The sequence below is a fragment of the Stenella coeruleoalba genome (genome assembly GCF_951394435.1).
Source record: "Stenella coeruleoalba genome assembly, chromosome: 13".
In the NCBI taxonomy this organism is placed as follows: domain Eukaryota; kingdom Metazoa; phylum Chordata; class Mammalia; order Artiodactyla; family Delphinidae; genus Stenella; species Stenella coeruleoalba.
Window position 1 is genome coordinate 44,960,086 of NC_137159.1, and position 16,540 is coordinate 44,976,625.

General features: G+C 41.0%; 1 protein-coding gene across 4 annotated transcripts in view; it reads right to left on the reverse strand.

Annotated features, from left to right (window-relative positions):
* SPTBN1 (spectrin beta, non-erythrocytic 1) overlaps positions 1-16,540 on the reverse strand; it is a 196,064-nt gene that overhangs the window by 136,147 nt on the left and 43,377 nt on the right. For all 4 annotated transcript variants that reach the window (XM_079940620.1, XM_079940622.1, XM_079940621.1 and 1 more), the window contains exon 2: positions 5,683-5,877. In XM_079940620.1, the coding sequence (XP_079796746.1) occupies positions 5,683-5,830 (148 nt within the window). In that variant the 5' untranslated portion in view covers positions 5,831-5,877. The remainder of the gene's footprint in view (positions 1-5,682; positions 5,878-16,540) is intronic.

Below are 16,540 nucleotides of genomic sequence, written 5' to 3' on the forward strand. Positions count from 1 at the left end.
CTGCTTTAATTCTCAGTGTATGGAATCCAAGTCTTTTCCTCCTGAGAAAACCCTGTGCCTGAATTTTTTTATCTATAACTTTTGAAGAGTCCCCACTAATTTTAATTAGCACTAGAGAGCTAATTTAGGCCCCCAAGAAATGTTCTGCCCTCCTGGAGACTAAAAATTAAAAGGCCCAAACAACTCTAGGGGCTGGGGTTAGATGGGGGAACCTCCATCACCTCCTGCAGGAAGACGCACCCAGACAGGGGCTATAATGAGGGCAGGGATTACAGCAAGAATGTGTTCCTCCTGCCACGAGACAGCTCTCTACTCAGTTCAGGCAGAACATTAAGCCTTCTTAGGTGCTGAGATATCAAAACATAACTGTGACCTACTTACTGGAGGGAAAGGGCAGACTAATATTTTAAAGGAGAGATGAAAAGTTGATTTTCACTTTGGTGAGAACACTCAAGGATAATAAGATTTGAATATTAAGTGAGAACACTTTAGACCATGTCACAGGAAAGTGTTTCTCAAAGAGTACTGTATGCATTAAAAATGCAGATTACTGTGCTCCCTCCCACTGAAGTGAATCTCAATTTTTTGGAGGGAGCGTGGACACCCTGGAATATGCATGTTTACACAAGTCTGCTATTGAGTCTTCTGCATCCAAAAATAGTGTTCGAGCTCAAGAACAACGCCAAAGTTTTCAGCGGAAACAGCAGTGTGGAGGACCTTTGTTGCTACTTTGCATCCATTTAATAAAAGTTTAGAAGTGGAAGGCACACACACATATATAAAGAGTGATTCTTTTAAAAATAATGATTCGGGCTTCCCTGGTGGCGCAGTGGTTGAGAGTCCGCCTGCCAATGAAGGGAACGCAGGTTTGTGCCCTGGTCTGGGAGGATCCCACATGCCGCAGAGCGGCTAGGCCCGTGAGCCATGGCCACTGAGCCTGCGCGTCCGGAGCCTGTGCTCCGCAACAGGAGAGGCCACAACAGTGAGAGGCCTGCGTACCGCAAAAAAAAAAAAAAAAAATAATAATGATTCAATTGATGGGTTATTCCTCATCAGAATTTAAATTCACATTTAGCCAAGTGGCCAACTACTCATGGCTTCACAACTATACTCAAGACCAAATTCGTGATAGGGATTTTAAAGCCCACATTTGTTCAGCAGGATCTATAAAGTTTTCACCAATAAAAGCATCTACGTGAAGGCACTAGAGATGCACTGTCCAAACCCACAGCCACTGGCCAAGTGACCGTGTGAAACATGGGAAATAAAATATATACTGGATTTCAAAGACTTAGTATAAAAAATGTACAGTATCTCATTTATAATAAGTTTTTTACACTGATTACATGTTGATACAATATTTTGGATTGTCTGATTGAGTGAAATATCTTACTTAGAACATTTAAAATCACATGTGTAGTATTATATTTCTTTCAGACAGCACTGATCTGGACATTTAAAGTACATCACTGCTTTAGCTGATTAAATGCTCCACCAAAATTCTTGGTCACGCAAATAAATACTTACGTTTAAAGGGAATCTGGCTTACACATACAGCCACTAATATGTGTTATTTACTCTATCCATGTAATGTAAAAGAAACAATTAGGTGCTTTCACCTCATTTTCCTATGTTTCTCAGCTGTTCTTAATTCCCCATAACCACATAAACTCAAGGTCAATTTCTTTTCCCATGTCCGTACCTTAGCAGAAAGGCTCTCCTGCAAAATTTTATCTCATAAATGCTGGTAAGTGACAACTCCCAAAGTAATCTTGTTTTTAATTTCTGTCATTTTTTTAAATGTTCATTCATACACAGGTTTTCTCCTACTACTTCTCTATGCCATTATTTTGGGAGAAAAATTAATCAAAACTTTTGAATGTGATATTAGATGTTAAGATGTTTTTATGTTTTTTTTTTCTTAATTACAAAACTGTTCATATTTATTTCAGGAAAAAGTTCAAATACAAATAAGAAATAAGTTACTCAGAAAGAAACATGGAATACTTTGGTACATAGCCTCCTAATTTTTTAAATTCACTATTTATGAGTGTTGATATAAAGATATTAATTTTAATTACTTTACCAATATTTTCAAGCTAAATGTTGCACTTTTAAAAAGACTACTTTTCCTACTTCCCCTAATTTGTGTTGATTCCACAAAATATAACCCTAAACCATAAACACCCATCACTTGTAAAAAGAAAATGTTTAGCTTTTACCTTTCTTTAAAAGATTAAAGGGTTTCTTTAATATGTAAGTTTCAGGTTTACAGCAATAGAATTCCTCATCTGTATACACTATGAAGTGATCACCAGCACAATTCTACTTACCATCCATTCACCATACAGTCGACCCCCCTTCACCTCTTTCACCCATACCCACCCCGCTTTCCCTGCGGTAACCACTAATACGATCTCTGTATCTGTGAGTTTGGTTTCAGTTTGTTTGTTCATTTGTTTTGTTTCTAGATGAAATGGCCTCAGACACCCAAGGAAGTAGACCAGATGACCATCGATACTCTACACCAGTCTCAAAATGGGATTCCCCAGACCAGCCACATCAGCATCACCTGGGAACCTGTCAGAAACGTAAATTATCAAGTACCATCTCAGACTTAACTGAATCAGAAACTCTGGCGGTGGGCCCACGATCTGTGCTGTGATTCTGAAGACCACTCAAATTCTAAAACCACAGTTCTAGACGGTGCTGGTCTGATCTGTTACTCCCGCTATCAGCTTATAAGGCTTCTTAGAGAGCTCAGAGACTTTTCTGTCCCACAGAGCTGGGAAGTCAGATAATAAAGCAAGATAATTTCTTCCATGAACAGGTGGTTTTCCTGGTATCTTCTGGATTCACTAAAAGCAATTCTTTTTTTGTTTTTCTTTTCTTTTTTTTCCCCCCCACATTATTTATCCTGGAGGCAGCATGTTTTCTTTTCAGTAACTTCTCGTGGCTACTCACGGCTTCCTCAAGCCACAGGATGCATTTCTGAGCCTTCTGAAGATCTTTTTAACATGTCTGCATTACCCATCATCAATTCTCTACACCAGTGAGCTTTGAACCATTTTGCATTTTACTGAATAGCAAAAAAATAGTAGCATATACACTTTGGAGTCAGTCTGCCTTCAGTCACTTATCAGTGGTGTGACCTTGGGCAAGCTACTTAATCTCTTTGTGCCTCAGCTGCCTCATCTATACATTGTAGATAACAATCTCTCTCATAGTTGTTATGGGATTAACTGTTAATATATGCAATGCATTTAAAACAGTGCCTGACACACTGTAAGTATGCTTACTATTATTAGCATTTGTTCAAGGACCTGGATAACACGGAGGGAAAGACATCTTAGGAAGTGTAGGGACAACTGATTAATCCTAAGGACAGCTGGGGATCTCCTCTGGAACTAGAGAAAAGAACAAAGCAAGGAACTGCTCTGCAGTTTGCGAGTAAAATTCTTAAAAGGGCGATACTACAGCTGACCCTTGAACAACACAGGGGTGAGGGACACCAATCCTCCACACAGTTCAAACCCCCGTTGTTTAAGGGTCAACTGTACCTGGTAGTCTGGAACCAGAAAGTAAATGACTCATGATCAAAGATAACTGGCCACTAATATCATACTGGTCTAACAGCTCCAATGAAACCTCAAGAAAATGAGGTAAGACATTAAAGTACAAATCGATCCACTAGCACGAGACAAGATCATGGTTTCCATAAGGTTCCATGTTAATGAATAAGCTAGAAACTAAAGCTCTAATTCTAGAGTGACTATCTGGTTAATCATTTATGCCCTCGAATCAGGCAAGCTCGAGAAAGACCTACAAATCACCACCACTCAACAAACAAATTATCCTAAGGCAGCTGAACAATTTTTCCATAGCATTTAGTTGCCTGCACCCTCAACATCCATTTCCCTCTTCCTCCTTCCTGTTGTATTCTAAAGTTTCTAGCCAAGCTGTTTGGGTGGGACTGACCCCTCGCCACTCCCAACCCCGCAATTCCCTGCACCCCAAGATGCATTCCGATTAGCTGATGTCAATCAGCATATCCTCTTCTGACTCCAGTGGAGAGAGGTTCTGAGAGAGGCACGTGACCCAAGCACAGTCAAGCCAGTGAGACTGATTCCACGGCCATAGTGGAAGTACAGTACTGGGCAAGCAGAGGTGCTCTTTTCTACTGGATGTCCTTACAAACAGATCTGGGACCCAGGGCAGCCATCCTGGGACTCCAGGGACCCAAGAGCCTACCTGAGAATGAAGTCCACACCAGCAAGGAAAGCCAAAAAGTGGAAAGAAACTGGATCCTGGTCATACCATCTAAACCCAGGAGCAAATCTGGCTTAAATGCTAAATTTGTCTACTATTCTCTGTCATGTCTCTTTGTCATTTAAACCACTTTGGGCTAGGTTTCCTTTTGCTTACAATCAAGAGAACTCCAAATGACACATGCCTCATAAACAGATTACACTGTAAAGGTAATAAAAAAGTCAGCTATCTTCACAATTAACAGGAAACTCACTTGTTTAAGTCATGACTTTTGTTTACTTGTCATAATTAAAGATATTAGGAAAAAATACATAAACCCACTTTTCTCATTTGGAAATCATTTTATTTGGGGTCTCAAAGTACAGAGGCAAGATTTTGAATAAACTCCACATTGGCCCCTTGGTTTACACATATTCAATACTGCTGAGTTTTCATTGTGAATGAACCCCCTTCCTGATTTTCAGGGCAATTCCACCCCATCTAGGGCCCTGGTAAAAGTGTGCCCTAAGTATTCAACAGCAACAAGGGAGTGAGAAATCATGAAGTAAGGGATGTGTGCCTGTTAACTTTATCAATGGCAGACTTACCTGTTATAGCATTAAATGTGCCCTCACCAGATTAAGCTATTGCTTTTCAGATCCAAAACCTCTGCACGTGATACTAACTAACCTTGGTCACTCAAAGCAAGTACTGTAACAGGTCAAGTTAATTTATATATCACAGGCCCTAAGTAAACAGGTTAATTTGTATACAGTTGACCCTGGAACAACAAGCGTTTGAACTGTGCAGGTACACTTACACTTACATTGACACATTTATTTTCAATAAATATACAGATGTAGAGTAAATGTATTTTCCCTTCCTTATGATTTTCTTAATAACGTTTTCTTTTCTCCAGCTTACTTTACAGTAAGAATACAGTATATCATATATATAACTTACAAATTATGTGTTAATCGACTGTTTATGTTATGGATAAGGCTTCAGGTCAACAGTGGGCTATTAGTAGCTAAGTTCTGGGGGAGTCAAATACATGGATTTTCGACCGTGCAGCAGGTTGGTGCCCCTAACCCCCATGTTGTTCCAGGGTCAAACTGTATTTTTGTGTCTAAGGTATAGTATACTTCAATATACTGAAATGTAAGATGTGTTAAAAATAAAAGATTTCTGACAAGCCTAGGGCATCTCTTTCTGAACGGCTATAAAAACCACCCTGGGCTCTGAATCATTTGGGCTGTGGGACTGACAGGCCCCCAGATAGGAAACTGGCCACCTTATGAAACAGTCGGCTTGCTCTGGTGGGACGTGTTCACGTAGAGCTGAGCTGATCTTGAGAGGGGGACAGGGTGGATGATTTCAAAGGGACCTGTAAGGCATCCCAGGCCTCTGTGACGGGACATAAGGGCACCCTACCTGCCAGAGCCTTGATGCGGGACCGCTCAAAGAGCCGCGCGGAGCTGTTCTCGTTGTCCCAGTCATCCACGTCCCAGCGGTTGTTGACATCGCTGTACTGCTGTTGGATCTCGATGTTGTCGTAGTCTGTGGCTACTGTGGTCGTCATCCTGGACCGCCTCAGCTGCTTCTCCACATCAGCTCCTTCTCAGAGGTCTGTGAGAAACAGAAGGGAAACCCTAGTCAGGAGTCTAAGCTGTCGATCCCCACAAAACCTACTGGGGAAAGGTGAGCAGAAGGTAACACAACTCCTACGTGCTGAGAGCAGGTCTCTGGAGTCAATCGAAGCTGGTTGGGAACTTCAGCACTGCCTCGTAACATGTGTGTGACCTTGGCCAAGGCACATAACACCTCTGAGCCTCCGTTTCCGCAGACATGAAGGAGGGAAGATACTCTACAGGTTGTTGAGAAGACTGAATGAGATGACGGATACCCAACAAAGGGTGGGTTTCTTCCTCCTTTCTAAAGTTTAGACTTTGCAATTTTAAAGTTTTATTAGAGCTGGATGAATACCTACCTTGGGTAGGTATTCTGAACGAACTAATCTGTTTCTATTGTGTGTCACCATAAACTATAATCTCTTAGCTTCTCCTAGAAATTCATATAATGTGATATAAGAGAACTAACAGATCATTTTATCTAAACATATCATTTACATATTAGAAAACTGATGCCTAAGATTAAATGACATAGTAAATATACAGCAGCAAGCACAGTACTAGTGTTTAACAGATACCAAAAAATGACTGAATAATGACTGAAATTATGTATATGACTGTGTTATTACAAATTCTACTACCCACCCCAATACCCACGTCTCAGGGACCCACCAGGGCCACAATGTTTTACAGGGATAAATGGGAAACAAGAACTTCAGCCTCAGCATTTGGCCCACTGCCGTCTTTATCACAGTGCCCTCAGAGAATTAAGAGAGATACATTTAGCTTTAAATATATAGCTTCTCCCCTCAATACAGCTATTATTCATTCATGGAACCAAAATGTTCCAGGGACCTAGTACATGCTCAGCACTGTTCCAGATGCTGGGTTAACGGTAAACAAGATAAGGACCTGGCTCTAGTGAAGCTTACATCCTACTAGGAAGAGCTGGACCAAAAAAGCACAAAAGACAAGACAAGATAGTTGAAAAGAAAATAAAATGAAACTGGAGTGATGTGACACAGAGTGAGTAATCAGTCATACTGTCTTATAAACTTCAAAGCTGCTAAGAGACTAGACTTAATCATCCTCACCACAAAAAGAAATGATAATTATGTGAAATGATAGAGGTGTTAGCTAATGCTACAGTGGTAATCATACTGCAACATATAAACATATCAAATCAACATACCTTACACCTTAAAACTTACAAAGTATTATGTGTCTGTTATATCTTAATTTAAAAGTAAAAGAGAGAAAAGGAATGAATGGCTCTTTTAGAGCTGGTGGTCAGGGAAAGTCTGAGTCGGTATTTAAACTGAGCTCTCAATGGTCTTGTCACACCCAGATCAAGAGGAATGACATTCCAGGCAAAGGAGTAAAGGCCCTAAGGTGAGAACAGCAGGGCTTGTTGGAGGAATGAAGAGCTCAGTGTGGCCCAAGTCTGGTAGGCAGGGAGAGATACAAGGAGATGAGGTTGGGAAGGTAGGTGGAGCCAGTCCACAAAGGGCTGTTTGTGAGGAAAGCCAGGGCAGGATTTTAACCTAATAACTGACATCACTGGATGTATGTTTTTAAAAGATCAATCCTGGTGCTGTGTGAAAAACAGATTCTAGGAGGCAAGGATATGTGCTTAATTCCTACGGGTGTGGTTAACTTCCTGCACATTTTATATACAAGCCTATCTAAGTAAATTAAAAAGAGAGGGAGGAAGAAAGATGCACCCCCCCCACTTAGTTGTAGGAAGATATCCCAAGGGAAAAGATGTTTGTCATCTCCCCCTCCCATCCCTTCCCCCAGGCCCCATATTAAGACTCAAAAATTAATTATAAGATTTTGTACCTGGATGCTCGTTTCATGGAAACCTCATTCAGCGTGCCCCAAGAATGCACGCACAGACCAGAGTTAGCAAGCCTAATCACTGGAGCTCATGCACGAATCAAACCAGACACCACCCGGCAACCACAAATGGACCACTCGAGCTCACATTTTTCCCCACACATGGCACCAAACAAAGAAAATAAACAAAGCCACATACGCAGAAAAGAAACATTCCTCTTATTGTGCTTCAAAAGGCAGCTTTTTCTCAAGTTCTAGCACAGAACCACACGAGGCACACGCAACCAGGGGTCCGTGGACAATTAATTAAGCTGAAACAAATGAACTGCGCCTCAAGTAGTGTAGTAATTGGGGGCAAAAGCACAGACCTGCCCCCTCTTTTGTCATTAGCTGTTTTCTCACAAGATATCCAAGAATATCCCCAACACATCCTCCGTGCCCCCCTCACAACTGAATCACCATCTGTAACTCAGAGTCACCCACCTCTGCTCAAACAGAAACATCTCGGATGGGAGTAAAATCCTGGATTCCTATCAGGCAGACATTATCAAGGTCAAAAATATAAATTTATCAAAAATATATATATATATATAAATTTATCAGTAGATCAATTTTAACACCTCCATTAGCAACATACTGAAAAGATTTCTAAAAACACGAAAAAGTTCAGACACCTAAGCCAGTAAATATATTCTACAGAAGGATCTTACAGTTGGCTTTTAGCATTCAGAGTCATAACCCCTCCAAAAAAAAGAAAATCAATATTGTTATGTACCATTTGACCTTGGAGATGGTTAAGTTTTATGACTCTATTAAAACCAAAGACTTCTACAAAATTCAGCCTTGGAGGATGCCATCTCTAGGGGGAAAAAACGTGAGAGTGCTATTAACTCCAAAATGTTTAACCCAACCCAAGGTGAAGTCGAAACACCACATACCTCTCTCCAGATTCGTCCTGGCTATTTGGTGCCACCTGCTGACCAATGAGAACAAGCCACACCGAGGCCTCCAGCGCAGCAACCAACCTGTGCTCCAGCTCCCGTCACCCGACTCCAGAGTCAGCCCAACTACATCCCATGAAGCTCTCCCTACCACGGACTTATCCAAAAATTTCTCGACAAGCAGACATTGAGTTCTTGATTTAAGTTTAAAATAAGTCATTCAGAGAATGTCAGCACATGTTTCCTAAGTATTCTTCTTTAATAACGCCATCGTTCCTCAAAACAAAGGGGTGACTGGGGAGCAAAAGTTCCTACGAGTCTGTATACAAAAGAAATACCGACTACAAGTTACTCTTTTTATTCGACTGTTTCACTCGAGCGTCTAAGAACTTGGATATCAGGGGCATTTTTGTCTTCAACGTTCTCTGTCCTAAGGCAATATCCTCCCCAAACAGTAGAGTTTGCATAATGATAGAATATATATATTTTTTTAATTTTCAGGGATATGTCAAAGCAAAAAAATCCCACATCCCCACCAGGGCCATAGTGGAACGGTGCTTCCAGATATTCAGCGGCAACAACGCAGGAACCTGAAGGTGAAGGAACGGTCGGAGTCAAGGCAAGAGCATGGACGAGAGCGTGGCCATGGCACAGGGATCCCAGAAAGCCCAGCAAGCTACTACCATCATTATCCCCTAACCCACCTCAACAAAGGATGGTGCCAGCTGCGGGGGCAGCTTACATCGCACCTACAGGTGTCCCCAGGCGGTTATCTATAAAGGGCTAGATTTTCCCAAGGTGCTAGCTATCAGCCATGTGTCCCAAGGGCCAGTGAAGCAATCTGTACTTCGATGGCTGTGGGAAGATTAGGAGGAGACAAGAGAGGAGGGCTGGCCATCTTGGAACTGGGCCTGGTGGTGGGGCTGCCATTAGGAAAGCTTGAGAGAACTACGTAAGGGTGGTGGGAGGTAAGACAATCTCCGCTCCAGAGAAGGGCTCTCACTGTCCCAGCTGGCTCGGTGCGGCCCGAATTCTGACTTGATCACCAGGGCAGGAACCCATTAAATAATCCTTGAGTGAATACAAATCACTAATATCCCAGATATGATATGAATAATACTCATGTCTTCTGTGGCCAGACATTGGGAAGATGATTAAAACTGCTTCCCTGCTCTTCTCTATCCTAACTCTGTGTGTGTGTGTGTGTGTGTGTGTGTGCGCGCGCACACGCGTGTATAAAAATAAGGAGTATGTAAAAAAGCCAAGCCCCCTCCACAAATTACTCTTCTCTAATCCTCTGCCCTCTCTAATTCCTATGAACTGTAATTCTCCAAAAATAACAAAGACATTCCAAAAGCTTTATCATTTTCTGCTTCATTAAGAAGACAATTTTATTTATTCAAACTGACAGACAAAGACAGAAATAGATGAGGAAGCTATTATCATAGACCCAAAGAGGCAAAGAGGTTCCTCCAGCTCTGGCACATGCTACCACAAGGTCATAACCATCGGGAAAAAAACTGGAGCTTCACCGCTCCCAGCTTTAGGAGTTATTATTGACAGTTCTCTTCATTGACTAAAATTCTGAAAGTCAACACCTGGCCAAGTCCAGAGGGAAAACACTTGATCTGTTTATTTTCCAAGGTACCGTATCTGTTTTCCCTGTCACATGGCTATTAGATCAACACACAGGGTTTTGTTCTTTATAGTTTATCTCCAGGCTTCCTTCCACTGCCCTCTTCCGTCTGCCTGGATGATGTTACCCACTACCCTATGCTGACAACCACTCCCTGGACAGCTAAGGGCAGCGTCTCCTAAGGATCAACAAGTCCGTGTCTACAACTAAACTCCTAATTCCTCCCTCCAAACCTTGTTTTCCCTCTGTCACTCCCTCACTGAACAGCACCCTCATTTCTCCCACTGACCTCAGCTAGAAACCTTGCGGTCATCCTTCATTTCTCTCTCTCCTCCCATATTCAGGCCCCAAGGTTGCCTGCACCTCCTGAAAATCTCATAAATCAGCTCAAGCAATACTTTCTTATTCCAGTGCCTCACCTCTCATTTTAATCCGCAACCCTACATTGCCACCAGAGGGACCTTTCTAAAATGTAATTCTAATCACTTTATTCCCATGACTAAAATTCACCAATGCCCACGCCTTCAGAACAATAAATCCCCATTGCCTTCAGAATAATGCCCAGAACCCTTTGAAGAGAAATGAGCGCCTTCATGAGGGGCCTGCCCAGCTCTCCAGCCTGGTTTCAATATTCTTGTCTTTAACTCTTGTAGCTCCTGAAGGAAAAGTCATGTTCCGGTCTCACCTCCAAAACTACTACCTGGAACAGCTCTCTCCTATTCCAACAAATCCTAGCTGATGTATCACCTCATCCAAGAAGCCACCCCTGATCCCTCCACCACCACCACTACCACCACCTAGTCTGAGTTAGATGACCCACATATGTCCTCCCTCCTTATATACCTCTGCCCTATCACTTATCATCGTAAGGCTGTTTCATAATTACAAAACTTCTATTTACTAATCATCAGTAGGACACAGGCTCTTAAGGTCATGTCCCCATCATACTGTGTTTATATTTCTCAACTCCTAGCAAGGTGCCTGGAAACATTAAGTGCTTGTTAATTATTTATGGACTGGTTGAGAGGGTGGGAGACTGGATGGAGGATGGGAAGGTGAGGCCACAGGAGCCATGACAATTCAAGCTGCCACGGGGGTACCGTCGCCATCAGTCATAAAGCCCAGAACACACACCCTTTTAAGTTCCACAGATCTGCTGGGCTCTCTGCCTTCCATTTCAAGGCAGTCACATTTTTAGACTAGGCTGCTAATGAACACGAACTTATATTTAATAAGGTACTTCTCTACGTACTTATTAAAATGTATGTTTTCCTTTTTAATTTAGTTTTTACCCATGAAAATAATTTATTTTTTGTCCAAACTAGAGAACAAAGCAACAAAGAGAAAATAAATGGAATTTTCACTGGCGCTACACACGTGCAGAAACACACACTTCGTTAATACCCAATATTAATTAAAGGCTCAAATAAATTAAAGAAAAAGGTGACAACATTTGCCAACCCTCCTTAAGGAGGAAAAACATATGCCAACAATTACTTCGACAGAATTCACAAACCCAAATGTTCTGCAGACGCTTAAAAACCCTCCCACTTCACTGATGAAAAAAAAAACTTGAAAAAGCATACACTGGACTGCTGGTGTGCCACCTTAAAAAAGAAGAAAAAACAACAAAAAAGATCCTGCTCAGGGACTCTGGAGAGACCAAACTATGTCTGAGAGTTTCCAGGAAGGGACCTCTGAGAGTTCTGCCTCAATCCTCTCAACTCTTCAGTAGCCAGAAAGCAAGAGAGTCACACCCCGCTTACAGTTTGCCACCGAGGCAACCTGCAGCACGTGTAAATGGCCAATAAAGAGGAGTCTCTGCAAGAAACCACATCTAGAACCACTGTGATGAATAAATCTGGCTAACCGACCGTTACTCAGGTTCACGGACCCAGTTCCATAAAAAGGCTCAAGTCGGGGCTTCCCTGGTGGCGCAGTGGTTGAGAGTCCGCCTGCCGATGCAGGGGACACGGGTTCGGGCCCCGGTCGGGGAAGATCCCACATGCCGCAGAGCGGCTGGGCCCGTGAGCCATGGCCGCTGAGCCTGCTCGTCCGGAGCCTGTGCTCCGCAACAGGAGAGGCCACAACAGTGAGAGGCCCACATATCGCCAAAAAAAAAAAAAAAAAAAAAAAGGCTCAAGAGTCTAACCTAAACACTCAAAGTTCTCTGCTCACAAACACCAGGACACACAGAAAAAGTTCTAGCGTGAGAGCTGACAACGTAAGAAAAACACACACGCATACAAAGTCCTTTAGAAAAGTTTCCTTTAGAAAAGTTTATCATTCACTTTTACAATTATCTAGTTTACTTGGAGCTTTACAGGAACACATCTACCGTACAAAGAGCATTATATGGCTGCATAAACCAGCCAAAATTCATAGACTCAGACCATTTTGCCAGGGCACGGTACTCAGAGACTTGTTTAAAATGAAACCTCGTTAATAAAGGTGGTCTTCAAATACTGTATATTCATACTAACTTTTGTCTGTTTTATTTATCAGTGACAGAGTATGTTAAAATCTACCACTATGACTGTGGTTTTAACAGATTTCCCTTGTAACGCCCTGGATACATGCAAAATCATAATTATTTTGTCTTTTTGGTGGGTTGTTAACATGAACTATTCTATTTCCTCCATATTCATATATTAATTCTATTTTTATTGATAGCAATATTTGCCTGTCCCTCCCCACCCCCTTTCTGTTCTTTAAACCTTCTAGAGTCATTCTGTCTTAGGTATGTCTCTTATTTTTTAATTCAATCCAAGAGTCTGTCATTTAGTGGGCAAATATAACCCACGTACATTTATTAGGATTACTGCTATATTTGAAGTTTCAACCAACTTACCTTGCTTTCTATCTTAACAAAATGTGGAAACTGGGGCGTGAAGATTTAAACAACTGGATCAAGTCATACAGCTATGAACCCAACACCTATAATAACTTTATCACCACTGAACCCAGAGCCGTAATAACTTGTCTAATCTTTAAAATGCAGACAGTTGATGAGTCTAACAACCAAAGAAAACTCTAGTACTATTAAAAATAACTTCATTTTTTTGCTGGCTTACTTTATGCCAAGCATGGTGCTTTACTCGCTTTTTCAGTCTTCCCCAGCAACCTTTTGAGGTAGATACTATTATTGCCTACAGTGAATAAACTAAGGCTTTGCCCATGGTGGCACAGCAAGGAAATGAGGAAGCCAGGAGGGTTTGAAACAAGTGTGTATGACTCCATGAATGAATAAAGAGCTTGTGCTTTGAGGAACAACCCTTTAACAGCAGTCCATATCAGAAATTTGTCTAACGGACTCAAGGTTCTTAAACAAATAATAGATTAGCCTCCTTCAAAGCCTAATTACTAGGTAGGGCACAAGCCACCCAGCCAGGTATCCTAGCCCATGTATTCTCAATGGGGGCAATACTGGTCCCAAAGGATGAAAATTCATTTGGGCGTTGGGGCAAAAAAACTTTCTTTTATGTAAGCACAGATACAGTATATCTGTAGTATTAAAATTTCATGGGTATTAAAATTTCAAACTGTCTAATAAAAGACTTCTGGTGGAGGAAGAGAACAGTGGAAAACGGGTTAAGAAACATTGACCAAGCTAAAGGAAAGATGTGTACCACCTCTAGGTAAATTAAGACTTGAAGGCAGGCCTTAGAAGACAGAAACATGAAGAGCACATTTCCCTGTACTAAAGAACTGGAATTTCATATACCATGGGTCCCATTTATCATGCCTCTGATATAAAAACTCACATTAGGCTACTCCTCCCTAGCACTAACGTATGTACTTCAGGGAAGCAGTGATGATTTAGCCATCTTCTGCCTACAACACTCAAAGACTAAAGCACTCATTACAAGCCTGCTGCTACCGACTGAATGTTTGTGTCTCCCTCCCCCATAAAATTCACATGTTAATTCCTAACGCCCAATGTGCCAGCACTTGGAGTTGGCACTTTCGGGAGGTGATTAGATCATGACAGCAGAGCCCTCATGAATGGAATTATAAGAGAAACCCCAGAGTGTAACCTCACCCCTTCCATCATGTGAGGACACAGCAGGATGATGGCAGTCTATGAACCAGGCCCTCACCAGACACCAAATCTGCCAGCACCTTGTTCGTGGACTTTCCAGCCTCTAGAACTATGAGAAATAAATGTTGTTTATATGCCACCCAGTCTATGATGTTTTGTAACAGCAGTTCACACAGACTAAGACACCTTCATTCCCAATATTCGGAAGTAACCTCTTTCCTACCCAGATCAAAGATGCCACTGGAAGGCCAGTTCTAATTTTATGAATAAAGTTGTAGGGACAAATTTTATTTTTTTTAACATGGGCAGGTTAAACCAGGTTCTACTACTTGCAGTAGCAAAATTACCCTAACTATAAAGAAAATTACTTATTTTAAAAGATTCCCTATCAGAAAATACACTGACTATGATTCGTTTTATTTTAAAACAATCTGTTTAAAAGATTACATCAGGGTGGCTTAAGAACTTACCATTATACAGTATGACCAAGAATACATTTCTTCTACAAGGAAAAGTAGAACGTAGGGGGAATAACAAGGCATCTCCCTGACCCTCTACTTTACAGAGTGAACTGCACAATGAACAGTAAAATTATAAACAGATTTATTATTTGCGTGCCTTAAAAGAAAAATTCTTAATACATGGCATAGACATTTATCCTTATGTACTATTTGTACTTGAAAATTTTAAACAAAGTACTTTATTTATTTTCTATGCCTACATATGATACTATCTAGATTCTAAATATAAATTTGTAAGCCCTAGAATTTTTTAACACGAGCTTTATTTCGAAAATAGATCAAGAAAGTAAGGTCAGCTTTTCCAGTACTTATCTATAAGCCTCAAAATCACCTAATTTCAACCAAACAAAAACGTTTAAAAATAATTCCTATTAAAATACAAGGCTTTGTCATATACTTGGCAGTTAAAGGCTATCCTTGCTTTTGTTCTATTAACAGAGAAAAGCAATTAAAAGTGAAATCATTAACTCAATGCAGACCTAACACCATGGTCTTATGGCCAGCGTGGGGTTTCTGAGCTGCTATAAATCACCACGTTGGTCTTCCCTTTACTTCCAGAATAGTTTTAAATTACATTAGGGTGTAGGTCTAATGTTACTGCTGCCAAAACGCCAGTCCTGACTTTCAGTGAGTTTGGCACTTCATGGCCTTACTCTTTGGGAAATTTTATAAGGCCTGAGTGCCTGAACAACAGAGGAGCAATAGCATGCTATCTGGAAGCAGACTTTTACTCCTAGAACAGCCCAGTGCCTAAATTCTCTGCAAATCTTACCAAGCGAAAATGCGTATCACAATTTCCTGGAATAATGATCACATGACAGAAATATGTAAAACCACAATGAAAAGCAACACTACAGGAAACGATGAACGAGGCACACACGCTAAGCTCCATGAGGGCCAGGATCCTCGCTGTCCCGCTCATCTTTATGTCCCCAGCACCAGCACTTAAGCCACCGCAGAGGCTCAGAAACAATCGTGAAAGAAAATGGCAGGTGGCAGGGGCAGCGTCACCAACAGAGCATTCTAATGCTGAAGCACAATGCTTCTTTCTGCGTAAATAATAATGTGTCCTGGATCAGGATAAATTGTAATTGTTATGTAAGGGGCAACAGTCTCCTCACCCAGATTCATTTAGCGAAGGATAAATTGTTATAAGAAATTTATTTTCAACCAACAAAATATGAAGGGTCATATTTGGATAGGAATGGAATAATCACAAATTTCACAATCTCATTTGGGATAAACAAACATACTTATTTTAATATGTCATCTTTTGAGAATCATTCTCCTTTGGAAAATGACTTAAATCCTAGGCTTGTCTAATAGTAGCCAAATTTCCAAAGCTCTAAATATTATTAGTTAAATTGTCTCAAAGAGCAGTTCAAACAACCCTCACTGCTTGGACTTACACGTCAGCAGCAAGCCTTCCCCCTCTGCATGGTTGGCAAATGATTCCCAAACTATTTAGAAATCTGTAACCTTTCAAATAAACCAAATGAGTGAAGGTTGGCCTATGATACTTGAAAAGGAGAAGTGACATCAATCCCAGAAAAAACATTCAAATAATTACCATTTTAACATGATCAAATTACTAAAATTTGTTTAAACCTATCAATTTGAAAAAAAAAGTTTTTTTTTTTTTTAAAAAAAAGTTAACAACATATACAAGCCGAAATCCATTA